At 48.8% G+C, this 21,707-nt stretch overlaps 1 protein-coding gene across 4 annotated transcripts in view; it reads right to left on the bottom strand.

The window, feature by feature from the left end:
- Positions 1–1,708: 1,708 nt before the first annotated feature.
- Positions 1,709–21,707, bottom strand: part of XPO5 (exportin 5) — a 37,803-nt gene continuing 17,804 nt past the window's right edge. For all 4 annotated transcript variants that reach the window (XM_019549679.1, XM_019549675.1, XM_019549677.1 and 1 more), the window contains 15 exons: positions 21,095–21,294; positions 19,614–19,713; positions 18,295–18,476; positions 13,122–13,222; positions 11,804–11,900; positions 11,192–11,328; positions 10,274–10,371; positions 9,626–9,672; positions 8,959–9,053; positions 7,895–7,957; positions 7,236–7,318; positions 6,700–6,807; positions 4,439–4,576; positions 4,070–4,234; positions 1,709–3,541 (listed from right to left, as the gene is read on the bottom strand). In XM_019549679.1, the coding sequence (XP_019405224.1) occupies positions 3,401–3,541; positions 4,070–4,234; positions 4,439–4,576; positions 6,700–6,807; positions 7,236–7,318; positions 7,895–7,957; positions 8,959–9,053; positions 9,626–9,672; positions 10,274–10,371; positions 11,192–11,328; positions 11,804–11,900; positions 13,122–13,222; positions 18,295–18,476; positions 19,614–19,713; positions 21,095–21,294 (1,755 nt within the window). In that variant the 3' untranslated portion in view covers positions 1,709–3,400. The remainder of the gene's footprint in view (positions 3,542–4,069; positions 4,235–4,438; positions 4,577–6,699; positions 6,808–7,235; positions 7,319–7,894; positions 7,958–8,958; positions 9,054–9,625; positions 9,673–10,273; positions 10,372–11,191; positions 11,329–11,803; positions 11,901–13,121; positions 13,223–18,294; positions 18,477–19,613; positions 19,714–21,094; positions 21,295–21,707) is intronic.

Genomic DNA, 21,707 nt, shown 5'->3' with positions numbered 1-21,707 from the left:
ATGCTTGTATGAAATGGAAGTGAGCTGTAAGAGTTCCTGTTTCTGCACACGTGCCCAGGAGGAAAAAGATAAATACAGCCTGCAAAATTCCTTGGTGGGTTCAGAGTAATCTGAGTTTTTGACTCTGCTCTGACCCTATTTGCAAATACACCTTTTGTGCCATCTAATGTATATGTGTCTGTGATACTTTGCGAGCCTCCAAGAAACGGACCGCAATTTTTTGCATCAACTCTTTGCTACAATTAAACTATTCTGGGCCCTACTTTACTGACATCTGTTTGGCAGCAATACTACTGCATCAAAGTCAATCCCCCACAATGAGACTTGCATTAATATACAAAAAATATATATAATGCATTGCAGTGTGGGGCTGGGGTCAAGTTTCTTCCATTATGAGATACTTTATTGATAAAGGTGCCTTGTTTTACTACAGGAGAGAGAAAACCTTACTTGACTGGATGGACCCTTCTACTTAAAAGCTAGGACTCAACCCATCTTTTATTTTAAACTACACTTTTGAAACAGTAATACCTCTGATAACAACATAGCCTTGGTGGAAGTGTCTGACCAGCAGTGAAATCAACTAAGCAGACAGTTTGTAAAGTAAACTTAAAAAGCAAGTGTTACCTTGGATCTTCAAAGTAAGCAAAATGCAGGGCTTTGGAAAAGGATAAAAGATGCCCTTTTCCAATAATATAAGCCTTTATTCTTTCCAGCTCTGGGCCAGGACTATTAAATTTAACATGGTACTTTCCTCAAGGTAACTTGGAAGTAAAGCTGCAGGCCTATTAAAGCATGAGCTTCCAAAATATTTCAAAATCTAACTTGTAACTAGCTCAGATAGCCATCCCACCCTCAACTCTGCCCATCAGGTAGTAAATGAATTAACTGTGCAAGTAGCTGCCCTTGTTGAACGCAATTAACACAAAAACGCTAAATGTTGCAAGAATGCACAAGACTTGCAAACTCTCTCATATTCTAAGGTTTGGGCACAGGTAAGCATGGCAAACCTTATTGTTTAATCTAACATCTACATCATTTACCACTTTAACCATTTAGTGGACACGTAAGGGCCGCAATAATTTTAACTGCAAAGGCAAAACCTTAGGAAGTTCTCGTGGTGCCTTGGTAATTCACACAAACGGCATATTGTGCACCCTTGTTTGTCAGCTTTTAAACTCTGGTGGGGCCTCTTTTTCTCTATGCTGAACTCCAGTGTAACACTGGTTAGACCATCATGCCGCAGCTGAGGTTAGCTGCCATAGCTCCACATGAAGGCGTAGTAATAAGTGCTGCAAGCAATGCTTTGCATTTAATTTTTGCACTAGAATTGAAGCAGCTGAATGTGTGCCCGAATTCTAGCTTCTGTTCCTTGCATTCTGACTTCAACCCCTAGTGTGCAAAGCTCACATATGCTGTGCCTTTCCCGCCCCCCCACTGAGGTATGTCAGCAGCTCATTTCACCTGCTTCTGAGCTAGACTTCATACAAATACAGCTCCCGATAGACTCTGATCCGGGCTGTACTCTCTTTGGTACAGCCTAGATCAGAGTCTTATCATTTCACCCACTGACATTTTTGCCACTGAAATAAAAGAAATTGAAGTGTAATACGAGAGGCAAAACACTTATGTACCACATGGAGTCCTCAGTACCGACTGGGAGCTGAGACACAGATAAAGCCTAGACAGAAGAGACAGCCATGACTCCTTGCATGTAGAACTGAAATATCTTTACTGACATTCAGAGGTGTAACATGGCCAATTCAGAGATGGCTTTGGGTTGAACGTTCCTACAAAAAAGGCTCTAAAAACCATTAAAAAAAAATCTGTTTCTAGCATGAAGTCACAGAATGTTAAAAATCACAACACAATAAATACAGCCAGCTGCTGCTGGAGCCAGGAGCCTCTTCGGCTCAGGAATTTAGTAAAAGATTGAGGCCAAGAGAGTGCAGTGGACTGTGGAACAGCAAAGGCAGAAGGATGAAACAGGACTGAGGCCACATGATGACCAAAGACTGCTTTCCCAAGGCCTGTTCTCTGGAGCTCCCTTCTTGTCAGCTCGTCTGCCCAGTCCAGCTGATACACCTCCCAGCAGCTTCAGTTGTTTCTTTGCAGCCATGCTCATGCATCCTATATGGCAAACCACCAGGTCTAGTTTTAGACAGATGTCTACCCAGCTTCTGTGCTACTGCCTTCTCTTGGAAGAGAATGAGTGGATCGTTTGTTTCGTAAGAACAGCCAGCTCTGCAGTGGTTTAATACAGCCTCCTGCTTCCTCCAAAGGCAACTTTCAGGTCAGGCTTCCCCATGGGTATTTTGCATGACTGACCCCAACCTCCTGCTATGACACTCGACCCTTTGACAGAGAATAGCCTCTACAGCAACCATGTCATACACAGAAGGGTCCTGAACCCCAAGTCCCGGTCCCTTATTCTGCTGAAATGGGAGAGGAATTTAAACCTCCACTGCCTTCAGTAAGGGAGGTCAGGTTTTCAGGGAGAGGATGTTCCTAGATGCTGCACATCCCCGAGTCAACATGGCCCGTTATCCCAACAGCAGCAGTAGGGACACACCTCACATTAAGGTGTTACAAGCTTATGGCAGATGGGTCCAAATTTTGCATATCCTGCTTTGCTCAAAACATTCCTGCCCCAGTCCTCCTGAGAGATAGATGCCTGACAGACACCGGCACAAAACCAAAGCCAGCTTTCCATTTGGTTCCTAGTGGAATGAGATGTACTGAACATGCGTACAGCAATACTGTCTCCTTCCAGAGAGGTGCAGTGCCTTAAAAAGGTGAATCAACAGTTAAAGGACAAATTTTAGGGCACTACTATGCTCCCACCTGTACAGCTCCCAGCCCAGGGAAGCAGTCACAGCTTGGGTCTTTCAAATGGTCCAAGTAAAAGACAAATTTATCAGGATACAAACCCTCTGAAGAATAGAGAAGGTCGAATAGACACATCGAGTGGCAGACATAACAGGAATGTCTTGTGACCCCTGTGAAGCCTCCACTCAAGGTGAAGCTAGGGGGTGCCATCTCCAGCTGGGGCCCACAATAAACCCAAATCCCAAAGGATTTGCATGTGGGGTTAGGCTGACCCAAGGTTGCAGAGTGACCAGGCACTATAACAGAGTCTATGTGCTCAGCTCTTGTCTGGTGAAGGAGTTTAGATCTAAAGCTGCAAATCTGCTGGGGGAAAAGGTCAGGGAAAGCTTATTCGACTGGAACAAATCCCAGCTTAGGCTCTCCACCATTTCAGAAGGGGATGGGGACAGGCCGAGCAGGGGTTTTAGTCAAACAAACACCTGTGGAGGAGTGGGCAGAGAGGGCTCTACGGTGACTGTTATGAGGAGACAAAATATGAAGTGCGAGAGGGGGTGACTGAAGTGCCCCCAGCTCAGGGCTCAAACAGTGCTGTGAGACCTCCTCCATCCTCGTTCTCCAGTATGTCTGTCTCCAACAATGGCTTCACCTTTTTGAAGAGAGATGGGAGGTTCCGGATGTGAACTTCCTTGCGAAACTGCTCCCCTAGCGGCTTCTGCAGGAGACAGAGGGGCAGCTGTAAGTTAGTCCCACTCAGCCAAAGGTTTCCATCGTGTTTCATTCCCCCATTCCATTTCTCACAAACTAGCCCAGGTCCCCAACTTCCCTCAACCCATCCAGGTTCTGAGAAGGCCCTCACTAGGTCCAGAAGAATATCCTGGCATCTATAGTAGATGCTGACAGAAGTGCATTGCTACAATAGGACCCTGATTTATTACCACATACATCAACCCAGTAGGCTCCAATGCCTTTTAACCCAATGGTGCTGTCCCACACAAAGCTCTGTACCACCTGTGGGCTCTGCCTAATGGTGCTACCCCTCCCACTTCAAAAGGCCTCCTGCACCTGGAGTGCCCTCAGTCTAAGAGCACCCTGGAGACACCTCTAAGTGCTTGGGTACCATCCCATCCAGCCCAGTGCTGAAGAGACCCAGCAGCAGCACATACACATACTGAAAGAAGGAGCAGGCTAGCTAGGCACATTTTTTCAGGAGTAAAAGGCCTGGCTGTGAGTGGTCATTTACCCCAATGCAGCCTGCAATGAGGCGTTTGAAGTGGTCCTTCCGGCGCTTATCTGCCACCTTTTGCAGTGTTGGGGTGAGCAGCTTGGAGTCAAACTGCTCTAGTGACTCCCTCTGGATTTCTGGAATCTGCTCCATCACAGCCTTCAGCTCTGCATAGCGTGGGCGCTGCAGGAAGAAGGGAAGAATCTGCTCAGCATGAGCTGTGCCAGAGGGAAGACGCCTTCTTTCTTCTGATGGATCAGAACATGGGGCTTGTTAGCTCCCCCCACCCCTTCCCTGCTTAGGCTTGGGATCAGCTCATTCACTGCCCCCTACGAAACCTAGTATCAGAGCAAGGGGCTCCCCTTCTCCCCACCCCAGGTTCCTTACCAAAGCCTCATAGATCTGGAAGGCCAGGTGGACGAGAGCTGCCATGCAACCATCGTGCTGCCCATGTGTCTGTAATCCTTTCAGCACACTTGTAAAGAACCAAGTCACTGCATCAGGGATCAGGTTCCCAGTAAGCACCTGCGACAGTTAACAGAAGAGATTCCGGGTATCTACAGTGTCCTCCACCAAGCAAGTTATGGAAATAGGCAAAATGAGGGAAGATGGGGGAAACAGGCTGGAAGCAGACAGTTGTTCCTGGCAGGGGTGAACTGATAGAGATTTTCTGGGCCAATACCGATAGCCGATTTTTAAGGAGTCATACGATCCGTTTTCTGATATGCAGTCTGGCAGCTTGAAAAGTAGTGTCCGGCTGGTAAGCCTGTTGTGGTGGAAGTGGGGAAAGTGGGGGAGTGGGGAAAGAAGGAGCAGGGGGAGGGGAGGGGGGGCAGACTGAGGCCGCCCCATGGTGACGGAGGGAGTGGGGTTGCAGCAGGAGCTGCTCAGCCAGGCCAGGGCAGGGCGGGGCACAACATGGAGCCGCAGCTCATGGGTGGAGGGGGGAAGGTGGCTCCAGCCCTGCACACACCTGGGGTGGAGGGGGTGGGAGGGGTGTGCATGTGCCCCCGGATCTGCATGCAGTACAGGGCGGGCTGCTGCTACAGGCTGGGTCCAGGGCTGTACCAGGCTCTTCCTGGAAGGGGCTGGTTTGGGCAGAAGGCAGCTATGCTGGGAAGGGGGGAACTACAGGGGGATGCTGCATTCACCCCTAAATTCGCCATAGTTCCCCCAACCCTCCTCCCAGCACCACTGCCTGCCCTGCCCCGAGCACAGCCTGGCCCAGCCCTGGCCGCAGCAGCAGCCGCCTTCACCCTGCGCAGATCTGGGGGGCACATGACCCTCCATGCCTTCCTGGGGTGCACGGAGTAGTCTGAGCTGCCTCCGCCTCCTCCCTCCCCATTGAACTGTGGCTCCATCCTGTGCCCCGCCCTGCATGAGCAGCGCCAGCGCCTGCCCCTGCCCCAACCCCAGTCCCACTCCTTTCCTCACTGCCTCAATCTGCGCGCCCCCCACCCCCATGCCCTTTCCCCTTCTACCACAATGGATTTATCAGCTGGGTGCAACTCTCCATGCTGCCAGGCTGCGGTTTTGCTGCCGCCTATGTGCTGCGCTGTGGCTGCGTACATGCATGGGGCATTTATCAGCCACATGACCAGCTACATCAGGCAAAAAAAGTCAATTTCCGATAGCCAATTTTCTTTATACTGGTGCTGATCTGATACTGGACCGATGTTTCAATCCACCTCTAGTTCCTGGTCATGTGGTGCTGCACTGTGAGTTCCTCTGCCCAGTTTTACTTCTGTCAGCTCTTAAAAGATTTGCTGGTGAATAAATGGATAACTACAGCAATTGCTGTTCAATGGCCTTTTATGCTTTGTTGTCCCTTACAACTAACAGTTACACTACATCCTTACAATCTGTCCGAACACAAATAATTATAAGGAAATCCCACATGTAACAGATCAATTCTCTCTCTCTCTCAGATAAGCCACTGAATGAATGATCTAATATGGTCAATATACCTCAAAGTAAAATGTGCTTAATTTGAAACAACAAAAATCCCTATGTTGTCATTTGCCAGAGTACAAAAACATTCCACAAATTTCAAACATTGTGATAAATTGTGTTGCAAATGTAAATCTCTTTCCACACACAGCTCAATCTTTTCATTATTCAGTGAACCAGTTTTTGAATTCCATTTTTTCAGGTTTTGGGCAATAAACCCAAATATTGGAGGCTGGATGAACACCTTGCTGGGGTCGTTTGACCCCAGTACTTTTTCCTGCTATGGCAGGGGTTAGGACTTGATGATCTGCTCAGGTCCCTTCCAACCCTACCAACTATGAAACTATGCTAAAGACCAATATACAGATACTCAGGTGACATTTCCTTGAATAGGAAGTGAAAGTTTTTGTCTTACAGGAAAACATAGAACTAAAAACATGCACATAACCAGTAAGCAATGAAGTGGAATCTACTGTATGAGCATGGAGCCAAGATACCAGCACAAGTCAGGCCTGCTCTTCCTGTCCCAAGGGAGAAAACATCCAGCCATCATTCAGACTGAAGATGGAACCTGAGCACAAAGGTAAAGTGGACAGCAAGGGAAGGGCACCCCGCTTTCTCACCTGAGCATAGAGCCTCCACGCTTGCCTCTCCATCAACAATCCCCTCTCCCATTCTACTCTCTGTGCGAAAAGTACCTGTTTGAGCAATGGCCAGCAAAGCTGTGTGGTGGTCCTTTGGCAGGACAGGGTATCTTTCCAGGAGAGGGATGTGTAGGAAGTGATCAGCAGAGCAGTGCAGACATCCTGGAAAGGAGGCGGGGAAAGACAGGTCAGTGGAAGCTAGAGGTTTTGTTTTGGAGGGAGGCAGAAGGGCATTTAGAGAACCCCCACATGGGACTGGACAGCTCAGTGTCATTCTCTATTTGAAGGCAAAAAGCATGCCAGGCCCCTCAGCCATCCACTCAGTTCCACTCTGTGCCCAAGAGAGGATCCACCATGTACCTGGGCAGCCCGTGAGAGCTGCAACAAGCAAACTTGCTGCAGCAAAGGCAAGTGGGTTTGAGTAGGCACCAAAACAGCCCCACCCAACTCTCACCAGCTGCTACTGCTGCTTGGAAGCCAGCACAAATAATTCTCAGACAAAGTGTGACTGTGACAAATTAAAGATGCCTACAGCAGGTAGTTTGAGAAAGAGGTGGGGGGGAAGCAGCCAACAGCTCCCCATGCCTTACCTCTTGCTTCATCAAACACTTTCCCAGCTCAGTGAGCTCGGCGCTGGCAGGTGGAGTCACATCTGTAGACATCATCTCATCATCTACAAGCAGAGATAAGGCAGCTGCATGAACACTTCACTCCTCAGAAAGGGGTGACACAAGTAAGGCTCAGTCTAGGCCCCTTACCTAACCCACCTCTACATAGGGGAGAAAGGGCTTCCCCAATTCTTCCTGTTCTCCCAGCTAGGATGGAAGCCCTGCTGCCAGACCCTCCTTCCTCACCAAGCAAAAGAGGTCATCTGAGTAGGGTTAATTCCTAACAAGGCATTAACAAGCTGTTTGAAGATGGCTTGCTTAGTGTGCTGGGGTTGGGAAAGGCAGCATCCATCCTTGAAGGGCTGGGAGGAGGAAGCCTTCTCCTCAGTACTGCAAGTCAGATCCCAAGTACTTGAATTTCTGCAAAGCTTTTACAGGAAAATGTCAACTTCTGGGGCTAAGACTGAGTTCCTTCAAAGCCTTGGAGAAGAACCACCCAAGGCAGGACTCGAGGACCCTTACCAGGCTCTGTACAGAACCTCAAAAGAGAAGCCACAAACTTGTGAAAGATCAGCATCAAGCTAGGAAGTAGTTGTGTGCACTATTTGTGGGGAGTGGATGCAGCAGGGCAGGTTACTCACCATCTCCATCTGCAGTGGCAGAAGTGTTGTGCTCAGCGCCCTTCTTTGAAACACAGCAAACAGCTGCAAAGAGAAGCACAGATCAGAAGAGCAGCAGCGGGGCAGACATTAGTGCAGAACCTACTAGGATCATCCTGCTCACTCTTGTGGGGCCATGGCAGCTTTATTCTCTCCCAGCATTTCCCAAACTTCATTATCCACATGATGGTGGAGTTAGAGGCTGTGTTGACTCAGAAGTGCACGCATCTGTCAGTGCAGTGCCTCCCTCCACCGCAAATCCTGTAGCCTCATACTAGAACAGTGGGGTTATGGAGTAAATGCTACAGATTTACTGAACCACAAAGAAGGCTCTAAAGCAAAATTATCTAGTGTTTGGACTCTGCCTGGGATGTAGCAGCTTAAAGGGATGAAGCCAATCAGGAAAGGAGTGACAAAACAGCTCCTTCAAAGCTTGTAATCCTTTGATCTTGCCTAGGACTAGATGATCTCAAAGTCCCTTCCAGTTCTGGGCTTCATGGCATTTAATTTCCTCAGATTCTGAGCTCAAAATTACACTGTGGTGCATATAAAGCTCTCAGCCTAAGTGAGTGGCAGAACAAAGAATAAGAGACAGGGCTCTTCTAGCACCTAGTAAGAAACATCGTCAGCCCTGGCAGCAAGATGCCCCAAGCCCTACCTTCTGCTCTTGCAAGTGCCAATATAGTCAGGCTGGCAAGGGATGCACCCATCTCGTGTGTCATGAGACACCAATCTGGAACTAAGAGTCAAAGAGGGACTATCTTCAACAGGGACAAAAACATCCAGGGGGATAACAGTTAATACTAGCAGGAAGAGAAGTTGGGAAGGAGACAAAAAGCCAGTGCTTCGGGGATCTGGAACTGATCTCTATTATTTGGGTTTAATGGGAGCCTCTTTCATCTGCTTTCCATGCTGTTACTTTCTTTTGACGTATTTTGCTACTGGCTACTGGTCCCTGGATCCAATACAGTTCCAAAGTCCAGGTGGTTCTTTTCCAGGATGGGACGCCTCAAGCAAAACCTTGGTCCCAGCCTTGTTTCACTTACTGATAAGGTCCATGACTTCCCGGGTCAGCAGCCTGACCAGCTGCTCCTCAAGCATCTCCTGAGACTCAGGGTTGTCATCTGCTGTGTCTTCCTCACTAGCAGAAGAGAAAGAGAGTTTAGGAGAAGGCTGTGGGGAGAGGGCAGCAGCATCTCAGCGTGCCTACTTTGGGCAAAGACAAGGAAATGATTTAGCAGGATAAATATAAGGAGGGGACAGCTTCTCCTAAGATCAAGGAGTAATAAAGACCATTGCTCTCTGAGGGAAGTAGCAATGTGGGGCTGATGGACCAGTGCTACTCAGCACTCTTGGATACTCAGGTTCATGGAGAAGCACCAAAGGCAGTTTTCCCTTCCATGGTCCTACACCTCAAGATTCACACAACATCCCCCTCCCTGAGCTGCTCACTTGCACACCCTCCCATTAACAGTAAGCCCAATGGCAAGGTTCCTGTGCTGCAGGCTCAAGCCAAAGGCCCAGCCCCACTGTCTTGGTCCCCTCTCTCTGCAGGAGACATCACCAGTGCCACCACCCCAATTGGGAAGGCTGAACTTGACTCCATTTGGAGCATGTCAATGCTGCTCTTGGGTTGGTGTCATCTCTAAGCACAGCTGGCTGGAGGCAAAGGGCCAGGTGGGTCTTAGCACCGGAGTCCTCCATGTTCCTTACCAAAGCATGCTTCGCTGGTTGATGACCTGCCATTTCTGGGACAGCCTCTGCAAAACACCAAGACGAAGTGGGGGAAAGGGAGAGAAAGGGAGGAGTCACCAACTTCTTGAGAAGCCATCCCTGAAACACTGTGGACAAGCCCAAGTACCATTCACCAGACAAGGGCCAAAAGAAAAGCAACTGTACTACCAGCAGTGGCCCTCTGAACCATAAGGTTGGACCAAGGGAGCTATAAGCATGATTTCTTTCAGGCATGACTGTGCACAGGCCAGAAGCCCAGCAACAATCCCTCAAAAGTGGCTGGGAAGCTGGGGAGGCTGTGCTGGGTGTAGAATTCTTGGAGTGAGGGAGAGGGAGGATGTGTAGGCCTGGCAACACAGGAAACTGGCTAAAACTATAGGGTCAAACCCATTGGAGCCTAGAAACCCATAGCAAGGATCTGAGTTTTAATAAGCCAGGGTAGGGGTGCAACTGGGCACAGCAGCCCAGCATTCTAGACACTGAAGAAGCCAGTGATCAACCCTCTAGGCGCTGTCCCCTACCCAAATGGCTCTGAAGTTGGAGCTGAATGGACCCTTTCCCACTTTGACAAGGGAGCCGTGACTCCTCAGCAGCACAAAGAGACACACACTTAATACAGTTTCTTACCACATGCAAATAGGTGAAGAGTGGTCCAAGGATAGGGCAGACAAGGGTCTCGTAGTACTCTGCCGGGCAGGAGAGCACCAAGGGCTTTACAAACACGCCTGTACAAGTTGCTTAAGGGAAATACATAGCATGCGAATCTTAAAGACAATGCAACCCACATACCAGTTCATACCACTGCTGTGCAGCAGGGAGCGCATGGGTCCTGGCATGCTGTGCTCTATCTGGTATGTGGTGGAGGCCCATGCCTTCTGTTCCTTTGGTAGATAGACTTGTTGACAACAGCTAGATCACCATTCAGCTGAGCAGGATCACACAGTGATGTAACACCAGATTATTGTACTTGGAACAATGCCAGTGACTGAGGTGAAAGCAGGACCAGAGCAGGCTTACCTAGACCCTCTTACCATTACCTCTGACCAGTGTCCGGAGGGACCAGTGATAAGATCTGAGGGGGTTAGACTTCCTGCCCAGAAGTAAGAGGATCAGTGCCAGCTATTGTGCTTGCTTTGAGAAGAGGTCACTGACTGGAAACTAGACAGCAAGCCCCAAGATCACTGGAGCCAGTCAGAGGATTTATTCTTTTTCCAGCATCCTAAATGAAGTACCCTCCCAAATACAGGTCACCAAAGAGGCTCTCCTTCTTGCAGTCTGTCCAGCACAACTTCTCTGCATCACCATCTGTGCTAAAGTCATTCCAAATTGTGCTTTCCCTGCTCACTCTATTAGGACAGTCCTAGCTGTGAACTGACGGACTCAGACATGGGCCTTGTTTAGTAATTAGCTCCTACTCCTTTGACTGCCCAGCCTTCAAGAACAGGATGGGTGGCCATAATGCTGGCACCAATTTGGAAAGGGGAGCCCTCTGTCACATATGCAGCAGCTTCCCCAGGCTGTCCAGAGGCCAAAGAAAAAGGATACGAAGCATGGGACGTAACCTGTAGTCAGGAATATTGTTGAGGTTGATGAAGGCTGAGGTGAGGAGTTGGCTGGCCAGGCCTTCAACGGTGTAGAAATCCTGCTGCATGGATGGGCCAGCATTTCCCAAGACGTGGAAACTACAATGGAAAACAATGTATAAGGTAACTGAGCTGGACAATGGGTTTGTCAGCTCCCTCCTAGCAAAAGCTGGAAGTGCTGTGGCTCCACAGAGGCATTTCTGAATGTGTGTCGTAGGCACTTGCAAAATAACTACCGCGCAAGTATCAGGGCAATGTACTTCTGAGCACTGATGCTACTGACCCTGAAAAAGGGCACACTAGGCCAGGGTATTCTACAAGCATTTCAGCAGGACTAACTTACAGTGGAAGAACTCCCAGCAGACTTGGCAACCTGGAATTCTTTTCTGGCAGTTATGTTGCAGGTACATATAGGAGAGTGAGTGCAACGTGTTTCCTCATTGCTTAGGGGCACTTGGGCATCAAGTGAACATAGATGCTGGCAGGCGGTTGAGGTCACAGTGCCAGTCCCTCTCTAGAATAGTGGGTTCCAGTGAATCAGTGCAACTGTGTGGAATATCTCTATCACTCTTACCAGTTGTCATACAGGGTACAGAAGAAGCCCTGCATCCTTTCTAGAACAGTTTTGTAAACAGGAGAGTCATAAAGCTCCAGCAAAGGCTGAGGGAGACCTGAGGAGAGAGAGAAATCAAGTACATGAGCCAAGCTGCCTTCACAGACAAAGCCCATTCAGGGAGGCTTGGCTCTGAGATAAGCACCAAGTGAGAAATCACCAGGACCACGGCAAACCAACAAAGGATCCTCTGCTCTCAGGTAAGTTGTTTATGTGGACAGTACTACACTCCTCCTGCCACCAGGGAACTGGGCTGGGCACCTGCTCAATTCAACTTGGCTGCATCCAGCAGGTGGAGGGCACAGCTACCTCAGATCTCCTCAGTGAAAAGGCAGCAAGAATGTGAAGCTCCTCACAGCTGCATCAGTACCTCTTCGCTCCTCCAAACAGGCTGACAGGACCAGAAGTTCAAACTAATCCGTAAGAAAACCTGCCAGTGTTGCAATCTTCTTTCAGCAGCCTCTCCCTGAGGTTAATTATGGGGATTGGCTAAACTCACTGGGTGTATGTTACTGATACTGACTGAGGTCATGCCTGTGTTGTTCTAGGTGGTGTTACACACCACCAGACACAATCTCTCCCCTGAAGATTTATAGTTAAAACAGACAAGACAGAGAAGGGAAAAGAGCACCCTCATTTCAGAGTCACAGGAAAACAAGAAACAACTTATTCAGGGTCCCAGAGCACCTGTGGCAGAGGATGAAACTGAATTTGAGTCTCCCGAGTCCTAGCCCAGGGGCAAGGCCATTTTTTTTATTTGGGTAGATCATACTGCCCGAGGCAGCTCACATCTTTGGAATCAGGTTCTGACAAACCCTACTCATAATAAAGCGTTTGGAAATGACCACTGAGCCAGGCTGCAGGCCTTTGCCTGAAGTTCTTCAGACATCAGGCTCTGGCACCAGTGGTAGCTAATGCGACTGTGGAGCACTGCTCTAATTACAACAGCACACACACATCTAGCCTCGTCTGTGTAGCAGAATGAACATAAGCTGGGGGATCAACTCATACCAAGCAGCAGTGACTTCTCCACAGCTGAGATGGGTGGGCTGGGGTGAGGGGGGAGATGTCTGGTATCTCTTCACAAGGGTAAACTGGGTGGGAGGTTGGATTCAGACATCACTAGTATAAAGATGTTTCATGAAAAGGAATAAATTAAAAAGTCAGAGCCGACAAACAGGAACTGGATTTCTGGCCCCTTCCAGCTGCTTCATTTGAATGCAAAGCTGTCTTCCTAGGGAAGCTACCCAAAGGGTCCCCCTAAGGAAGAGCCCTTTACCTAGGATGGCATTCTTCTCCACTTCCAGCATGTCCAAGGCCTTTGCAAAAGTGTCCCCCAGCTTTGCCACCACCTCCGGCATGTAGAGATTGTTGTGAGTCCTGAAAAAGAAGAGAGCAGTTCATACTTGCACAAGCGAAGCCCCTTTGTACTTGACAGTGGGATCCTCCTCCTTCAGCCTGTGAACAAGCTCCTCTGTGGCAGGTGATGAGGAAGGAGAGACCAAGCACTTGTGCATGGGATCCCCCTTCCCCACCTGGGAAAATACTGGGGACACTTCTCCCCCAGAGGTAGAGACCTGGAGAGACTCCACCTCGTGTCCTGGAGCTCCCAGCTGCCCACTCGCATGTCCGACTGCTCAGGCCACGCCCTTCCGAGTGTGGGCGGCAAAGACTCCCAACAAGTCTCCAGCTGAAACTGGCAGCAGCTCGTTGGCTTGGCCAGAGGGACCGGAGAGCAGATTTAAAACCCCACCGTTCCATTTCTAGCAAGATTCCCTGCGCCTGCTGCCCCTGCTCCGAAATACACACACTGCCCCTCGGGGATGGGTCACAGTCCCCAGAATGGCAGGCGGCACCGGAGGAACTCTAGGGAGCACCATGGCCTAATGTACACGTTGCTAGTGGCGGAGACACACGCCCCTGGACAATGCATCTGACTGGGAAGAGTTCTGCGTAACCAGGAGAGAGCCACATGGTCTGCTCTCTTTGAGGGACACCAATTCAGCCAAGGGTGGTTGGTTTTTGCCATCCAGGCCAAAATGAGTCCCTCCTTTAACCAGGGTCATAACTCTCAAGAGCTTGCCTCAGCAGGGTGTCTCTCTCACCTACCTCGCTCTCCTTTGAGACCTCAGACCTCCACTCTGGGTGTCGACAGCTGCACACAGCACAAATCCTGCAGCCAAACGGCCCAACAGCCTCCGTCAAAACTGCAATGCCATTGTACCTGCTGCTAGAGGTGATCAAGGGCAACTCAGTATCAACCCCTAGAGCAGCGTTTCCCAAAGCGTGAGGCGCAAAGGACTGGCAGGGGGAGGGGGACAGGGGCAGACCTCTGCTGTTCTCCAGAGTTTTGGACCTCATTTGTTTTTTTTGTTAAAGAGTCTCTAGTTGTCATGACTGTGAAGCAACACCAATGCACCAGTGCCGGCCTGAGCTTGCAGAGGGCCTGAACTGACTCCAAACTATCCTGTTCCTCTTACTGAGCACTAACAGACCCCAAGTGTCTGCACTGTTAACTACTTCACTCTGTCCTACTGTAGAGAAGGACAGTAAAATTCTGTGTGAAGACCTATATAACCTACTGACTGACCCATCTGGAGTAGGACTACCACCCCAGGATGGATCTCAAAGAGGCACAGTAATTTTGTTTTACTGGTAAGGGTTTCAGCTTTCAAGTTTGGGAAACGCTGCCCTACAGGTTCAGAGAGCTATGTACCCCTGCTTGAGGCTATACTATGACCACAACCACCACTGATATGAGGACACCTTTACTCAGTCACCCTTTGTGTGTCTCCAGCCTGTTTTATGCTAGTAAAGGCTGAACTTTGCATAATGGGAAGGAAGGTCCTGCTTCTTATATCACAATGTATCAAATGCATGATGATGGAATTGGCCACTAGTCCTGTAGAGTGGCTTTGCTCTGATCAAAGCAGCTGGCTAGCTGGTCCCACTGAGGAGAGATCATTGCACCCTGCAGCTTGCTGCCACGAGTCTCACCTTAAAACATACTCTCAGGTTAGTAGTAAACCTGCATAGGTAGATGCTCAGTCAGAGGGTTCAGCAAAGCTGCAGCAGTAACTGAAGTTAGTGGGACCAAACTGCTCAGCCACCGGGCATAGTTAGAAGGCAGCCACCAGATATGAAAAGGTCAGGACACTCAGACTGAGCACTGAGTACTGTCACCGTATAAAAAGGGACCTCTGGGAAATCCAGTGCCCAGGAAAACATGGAAAATGACATTCAAGAGAGAAACATTTATAGCCCAGCAATAACACAGAAAAAGGATATGGCAGGGAATGGGGGGGGAGGGTATATTTTCAGAGAGAATCACAGCTCTGTTAAGCAAGCTGGAAGCATCTCTGATAACAAGATGTTGCCTGCTAGGCTAGAGGATGAGCCTTTCAGAACTTCCTGGGAGTCTGCGGTGAAAAAAAAAAAAAAAAAAATGTCTTAACCCAGAAGTGGAACTGTCTATATTAGAAAAATCAGAGATAGTTGTATCTATAGAGCCAGGCCACTGCAGATATTAATGTTGTGTACGACCAGCATCTTGTCAAGCTGGGTTCAGAAAAAGCCCCCAGTTTGTGCAGGACTCCTGATAAACCTAGTTGGTTTGTTCAGATCCCAGGCACTGGGGATGATGCTGGGTGAGTCGGTCTATTCAGCTGCTGATGCCAAGACATTCTGATACCACAGAACTTGCCTTTTATTTAGGCTCAAACCCAGAAGAGAAAGCAAGAACATCACAAAAACCGTAAGCCAAAAAGCTGGGGAAGCAGCTGGATAAACTGAAATACCACAGAGGACAAGAAGTGCTATCAAACATCGAGCTGCAAACAATTAACAGAGTAACTTCAAGTTCATTCAACAATTGGACATCCACTGTGAAAGCAACAGGCAAATTAGGTCAAGCACAAAAAGACCAGCTGTTAGAGGCATCCTTACACTGCCTGTATCTCTTAAGGTGCACACATGAACTGCTGCAGAGTTATCCTGTTACCTGAGCTCCCTGGCCATCTCGGAGGTCATGGCCAAGACCAAGGAGCTATTACACACACTACTTACCTTGGTATCAACCCAGTGATTACTCACACTTTCCCTGTGTCTCCTCCCCTAGATGGCCTAAAGCACCACACAAGGGACTCAGAAAGAAGTAAGCACAACCATTTACAGTGGAGAACATCCCCAGCTTCATAGGAGCTTCTTTACTTACAGTTCAATTCAGCTGCTCAGGAGAATTTGTGAGGCTGCTTCTTGCAGATCCAGTCAGCCAGTGCATCCTGTGAGACCTCCAAGCCCCTGGCATTAGCCCCTTTCCCTCAGCAGCACTGTAACACTGCAGAAACTAGCTGGCTTTCCCTGCAAGTTGGCCTTTAGATCCAATGCTATCCAATGTACCCAAGCATAAAGTCAGCTACTGTCCTGAAGCTGCAACTACCACACAAGGCAGCCATGCTTGGCCCTAGTGCAGTACTTCTAATATCCACACAGAAGCTTCTCAAGACTTCAGAGGCCTTTGTGTGAACACGTGAACCTGTACATGTAGCAAAACCCTCCTGGACAACAGAAACAATGCCAGAGGGAAAGAGAGCACAGGCTCTCTGCTTTCCTGGAAGCTTCAATACTGCTTTTGCCCAAAAGCTCTGCTGATTTATGACAGCTGGATGTCCTTACACCTGGCAACTACCCTGTAGAGCAGGGCCTCATTCTTCTGTGCTCAGTGAAGCCAGATGCAAGGCAGGAGGCTGGGCACGTTCACTACTTTAACCATGTTGAACCCCACATTGAAAGAGTGCCAACCTTTATAAAACTCTCCTGGGAAACAGGGTCTGGGAACCTTAGAGGATCAAGTACAAGCCACAACCTATTGCTCAGAAAAGCCTAAAATAAAAGGCCCCAGTCTGTAACAGAGAAGCCTGAATGACAACACCAATCTGCTGCCTCAGAACACACCATGGGAGCCATGTTCTTAGTGCTAGAGAAGGTACACTAGTCATAGAGCACAGCCTGTGTGTCTCCGTGCAAAAGGAGGCAAGAATAGGACCCAGATGGATGAGGGTGGAATTTAGTTTCTTAGGCTGCTCATAACAGGTATCCCCTAAGGTCTTTAACATACTAATTTTGGGAGTAGTGACTGTGTGGGCAAACAGGTCCCTCATCTGTGGCCATAACAACCTGCTGTAAAGCAGGGGAACACTAACTGGGATGCTGTTTTATTGAATTTCACAGCTATGGTGATGTGTAAGCTTTAGTCACTAAAATGTGCTCAGCTGTACACAAATCACTGAACAAGACTGTCTCTGCCCAGAAAGCTCACAACTTGCCACAAGAATTGATCCATGGGATCCCTGACCTATGCAACCGAAAGGCAAATCATATGAGACAGGGTGGATAATACTTCATCAGTAACAAACTGGATAGTTCAACCCTGCCCACAAACAAGCCACCCTAAGCCTTGTAATGAGGAGTGGATTAAGATTGTAGGAACCTGCCCCACCCCCATCTTTGCCCAGGACACTGCTTCCTACTGGAAACAGCAAGGTCCTGATTTCATGAATGACGTGCAAGTCCTGCCAAGCTGGGTACATACAATGTCCTTACAGCTAAGAGAGGATTAGACCAGTCTCTTTGGACAGTCACTTTCCAGCAATCATCTAGCTTCAGATGCAGGCAGAGGGAAATTGTCTCAGACTCTGCACAGCACCACTTCACATTATCTCTGAAGCTAGCAGTGCCTCCACAGCACAGTCCACACCTTGGTGGCCTCTTTGTAAATCCAAGGGCTGTTTTTTTCCCCTAGATACTTCAGTAATTCAAGGGCTACACTCCTGTGCTCACCTCACACACCTGAACCCTCATCTCGCTCCATATCGGCCAGTCTACAGATATATAATCATAGTGCCAGCAGGTGTCCTGCTGGTCACAGACAGCCTCAGCAGTTGCCCCCTCAAGTTTCGACAGAAGATCATGCTTCAGGCCCCCAGAATTCACATTTGGCAAATCAAACAAGCTCAACTGAGTACTGAAGAGAGAAGAGTGCAAACTCCCACTGGATGCGATGAGAGCTGGGACTGCCCTGGTGGTACCGAGGTGGCCTGGTGGGGGCTGAGGGCAGAGCAGAGACATTAGTTGAGAAACGCTTCATTAGTTGTTGTGGCAGTTTTACGGGCAGAATCCAAGGTGGGAGTCGGGGTGGGGGTGGCAGCCCCAGCCCAAGCTCCCATTGGCTCTGATGGAATCCTGTAGGCCAGGGCAGTGAGTGCTGGGAAGGCTCAGTTTCCCCAGTCCTATTCCCCACTGAGAACAGTCAGGAACAGCATTGGTGCAGGTGCCCAAGCCTGTGCTCCCGTCGGCTTCAATGGGAGAACATGCTCAGAACGCACAACATACATGGCAATTCTGCTTTAAGAGATTTCAGTCGGCATAACTGAGGTCATATCAACTCAACCCACCTGATGAGAGCAAGCAAGTTGTCCATAAGTTTCAGGACTTGCTCAGTGCAGGGGTTACGGTAGATCGGACTACCACTGGGCGTGCACCCGACGACAAATCCTCCAGCTGTAGCCTCTTCCAGGGCAGTGGGCCAGCGAGCCCGTTTCACAACTCCCAGAATGGTGTACACGCAAAAGCTTATCTACAGCAAGCCAGAAGACATGGAAAGAACACTTCTTAGCAACAAGGCTAAAGAGGACCTTGTTACCCATCTTCTCTCCCAGGAACTTTTCACAACAGGATGGCCTGCCACCACTGGTCCAAGCCTGTGAGATGCGGCATGCTACTCCAATATCTTCTGAAGTCTGCAATAACCTTTTGTCCCTCTGGCAGAGGTCAGGAACTTCTTATAGGACAAAGTATCAATGCAGAAGATCTTGCAGAGTTCAAGGAACCACATAGGGTACCTTCTAAAAGGAAATGTTTAAGGCTTCAGTCTTTCATTTCCATCACACGTGACAATTCAATTGAAAGATCCATTTTCATAACAATGGTCTAAGTGAGAATTAGCATCAAGCAAAATTCTGAAGTTTGCATTCTGATATCATCTACAGCCCCAAGGATGGTACTTACCAATCAAATCCAAGAATGGCACCTATTGCAGCCACTAGATTGTACAAAGCCATGCCCCCGATATGTATTTTAGTTAGATCGGGGCGGGCAATTATTTCAGGTGGAGGGCCACTTACTGAGTTCTGGCAAGCCATCGAGGGTCGTACGAGAGGCAGCCAGGGGCAGATGACTATAAATTTTCTAAATTTTTTAGGGTTTTGGACCAGGCCAGATAGAATAGCCTGGTGGACTGCATCTGGCCTATAGGCCACATTTTGCCCATCCCTGAATTAGACGCTGTGCCATATAAAATCACAACTCACGATACTCCATTTCCCCAAACACCCAGCATTAATCTGACAGCACCAGAAAGAACCTGAGCCACACCAAGTATAAAGATTTAAGGACCAGGAACAGAGGAAAATTCCATTCTAGAAGAGGTACAGATCATCTCTGGAACCTACGTGTCAGCTAGGGAAGGGTAAAGGGTAAAATGGAAAACTCCATCCTGTGGAGCCAGCTCATCTTATATGACCCACAATTGTTTGCTTGAGCTGAAGAGTCTGAAACCATTCTGCAGCACAAACAGGCCGAATCCAACAGAAGGGGGACAGTAGGCCTTGCCCAAGGCCCTGCCCAAGAGGCAGGATAGGTAAGTGCATGTACAATGCAGGGAGGTTATACATCTCTTCCAAGGCCCAAGGCTCCTTAGATAATGGATACTCACTCTGGAGCGGTTCAGACCACTGGGATCTTCCAAGATTGGGTCAGTGATTTTGTTATCAGCACCCACATATGAGATGAAAGATTCAGGATCTGATAGGACTCTGAGAGGAGAGAGAAACCATGGATTTTTTTCAATGTCAGCAGTCTGGCACCTGCAGTCAACACTCCTTGTGTTCTAGCACAGCTACCCAAATGACTTGTATTTTGTCATGCCTAGGCAGCCTTGATGTGAACCACAAGCTCACTGTGACAGGATCATAGGCTGGAAGGGACCTTACAAGTTCATTTAGTTCAGCCCCCTTCTCAGAGCAGGATCATCCCTGACTAAAACCATCCCACCCCGATGTCTGTCCAACCAGCTCTTGAAAACTTTCAAGGATTGCAATTTCATAACTTCTTTAGGTAGCCTGTTCCAATGCTTGATCACCCTTATAGTCAGAAAGTTCCTCCTAATCTCCAACCTAAATTCCCTCTGTTGTAGCTTGAGACCATTGCTCCTAGTCCTGTCACCTATGTCCACAGTGAAAAGTCTACCTCCATCCTCTCTATAATCACCCTTCAGACATTTGAAGACAGTTATCAAATGGCAGACACTACGCAAACAGAATGACAGTCTCTGCCTCAGAGAGTGGACAATCTAAGAAGACAAGAGACAACAGATGGGTACAAAAAGATGGGGAAAAACCAAGAGATGAGGAGACCATAATGGTAAACAGGGCAGGCACTGCTCTTGGCATACCAGCAGAATGGCCATGAGGTTTTAAGCAGGCATCACAACAAAGGGCAGCTTTGGAAGGAGGACAGCAAATCAGATTTGAGGATATTCATGGGGAGCTTGTTCAACCAGTTTAACTGATTTAAAGCTGAACTTTAGGTGACCTTGAACTCCTATGATCAGCTCCTCCATGGTTTTTGATGAAGGTGTCCCTCCACATTGTTTATAGAGCCTCAGATCAACCAGCTGGGCTCAGGAGAGGCTGGCAGGACCAACTAGTTTTCTGTACGGTATTCAACTCTGATTTGGCTCAAGATTACAAGAACCAGCCAGCAAACACCTCTACGAACCCCCGCATAGAGCCCCTCCCTGGGGCCCAGAACCCTTCAGTGCAATGACTGTGGAAGTATTCTGCTTGTCTCAAGTTTCAGCAGTGCTGTTTGGTGCTCTCAGGGGTTATTTTGATCCCCTTTTCCCAGCTGTTTATAGAGTGCTGTAGACCTATGATAACTTCCTGAGCTCTCAGCTCACACAGATACCCCCAACCAACTCGAGACACTTAGCAGGACCTTGGGTGGTGGCCAAACTTCCTGAGAGCAGAGGGCTTGTGGCAAGCAATCAGTCACTATCCAGGACACAGGTGACCAGGAGACACAAGGTTGTCTTCCTTTGGTGTGCACAGTCTCCAGCAGGAGAGATGTGCTACTCCCATCACCTCTGCCTGCCCTTCAGCTCTATCACAGGAACAGTTAATACAGGTCCCGTACCTCTGCATCTCTTCAGAGAGCCATAGGCTGGCTACAGGAGCCATGAGCTCCTCCAGGAAGGCCTTCTGCCGCTCATAATCCTTGAACTGGTTGCTGATGAGGACCAGGGCCTCCATGAGGGCGCACTTCTCCATCTGCGTTAGCAGCAGCTCGTTGGACAGCAGCTGCTTCACGTGGTTATACAGCATCTCAAAATTTGGCTGGAACACACCCACCCAAAACAGGACAGCATCATGTACATGGTGTGGTGAGGAACCTGACTGGCATTGCTGCACTCATGTTTGGGGAGCCCAGGCAAACCAGAGTGCACCATATTCCCAGAAAACAAAGCAGTGGAAATAGCTGGTGAATGGGGCTGACTGACATGCCCTCTCTCTCAAGAAGAGTCCGTCCCCTGCTGTGATCTTCAAGCCTTTTCATAGTTTCATAGTTAGTAGGGTCGGAAGGGACCTGAGCAGACAGTCGAGTCCAACCCCCTGCCATGGCAGGAAAAAGTACTGGGGTCAAACGACCCCAGCAAGGTGACTGTCAAGCCTTGTCTTAAAGACCCCCAAGGTAGGAGCTAGCACCACTTCTCTTGGAAGTTGGTTCCAGATCCTAGCCGCCCTGACAG

Source organism: Crocodylus porosus, unplaced genomic scaffold (genome assembly GCF_001723895.1).
Source record: "Crocodylus porosus isolate Cpor-Errol unplaced genomic scaffold, CroPor_comp1, whole genome shotgun sequence".
NCBI classification, from domain to species: domain Eukaryota; kingdom Metazoa; phylum Chordata; order Crocodylia; family Crocodylidae; genus Crocodylus; species Crocodylus porosus.
The sequence above is the reverse complement of the archived record's forward strand: the minus strand, read 5'-3'. Positions and strand labels throughout refer to the sequence as shown.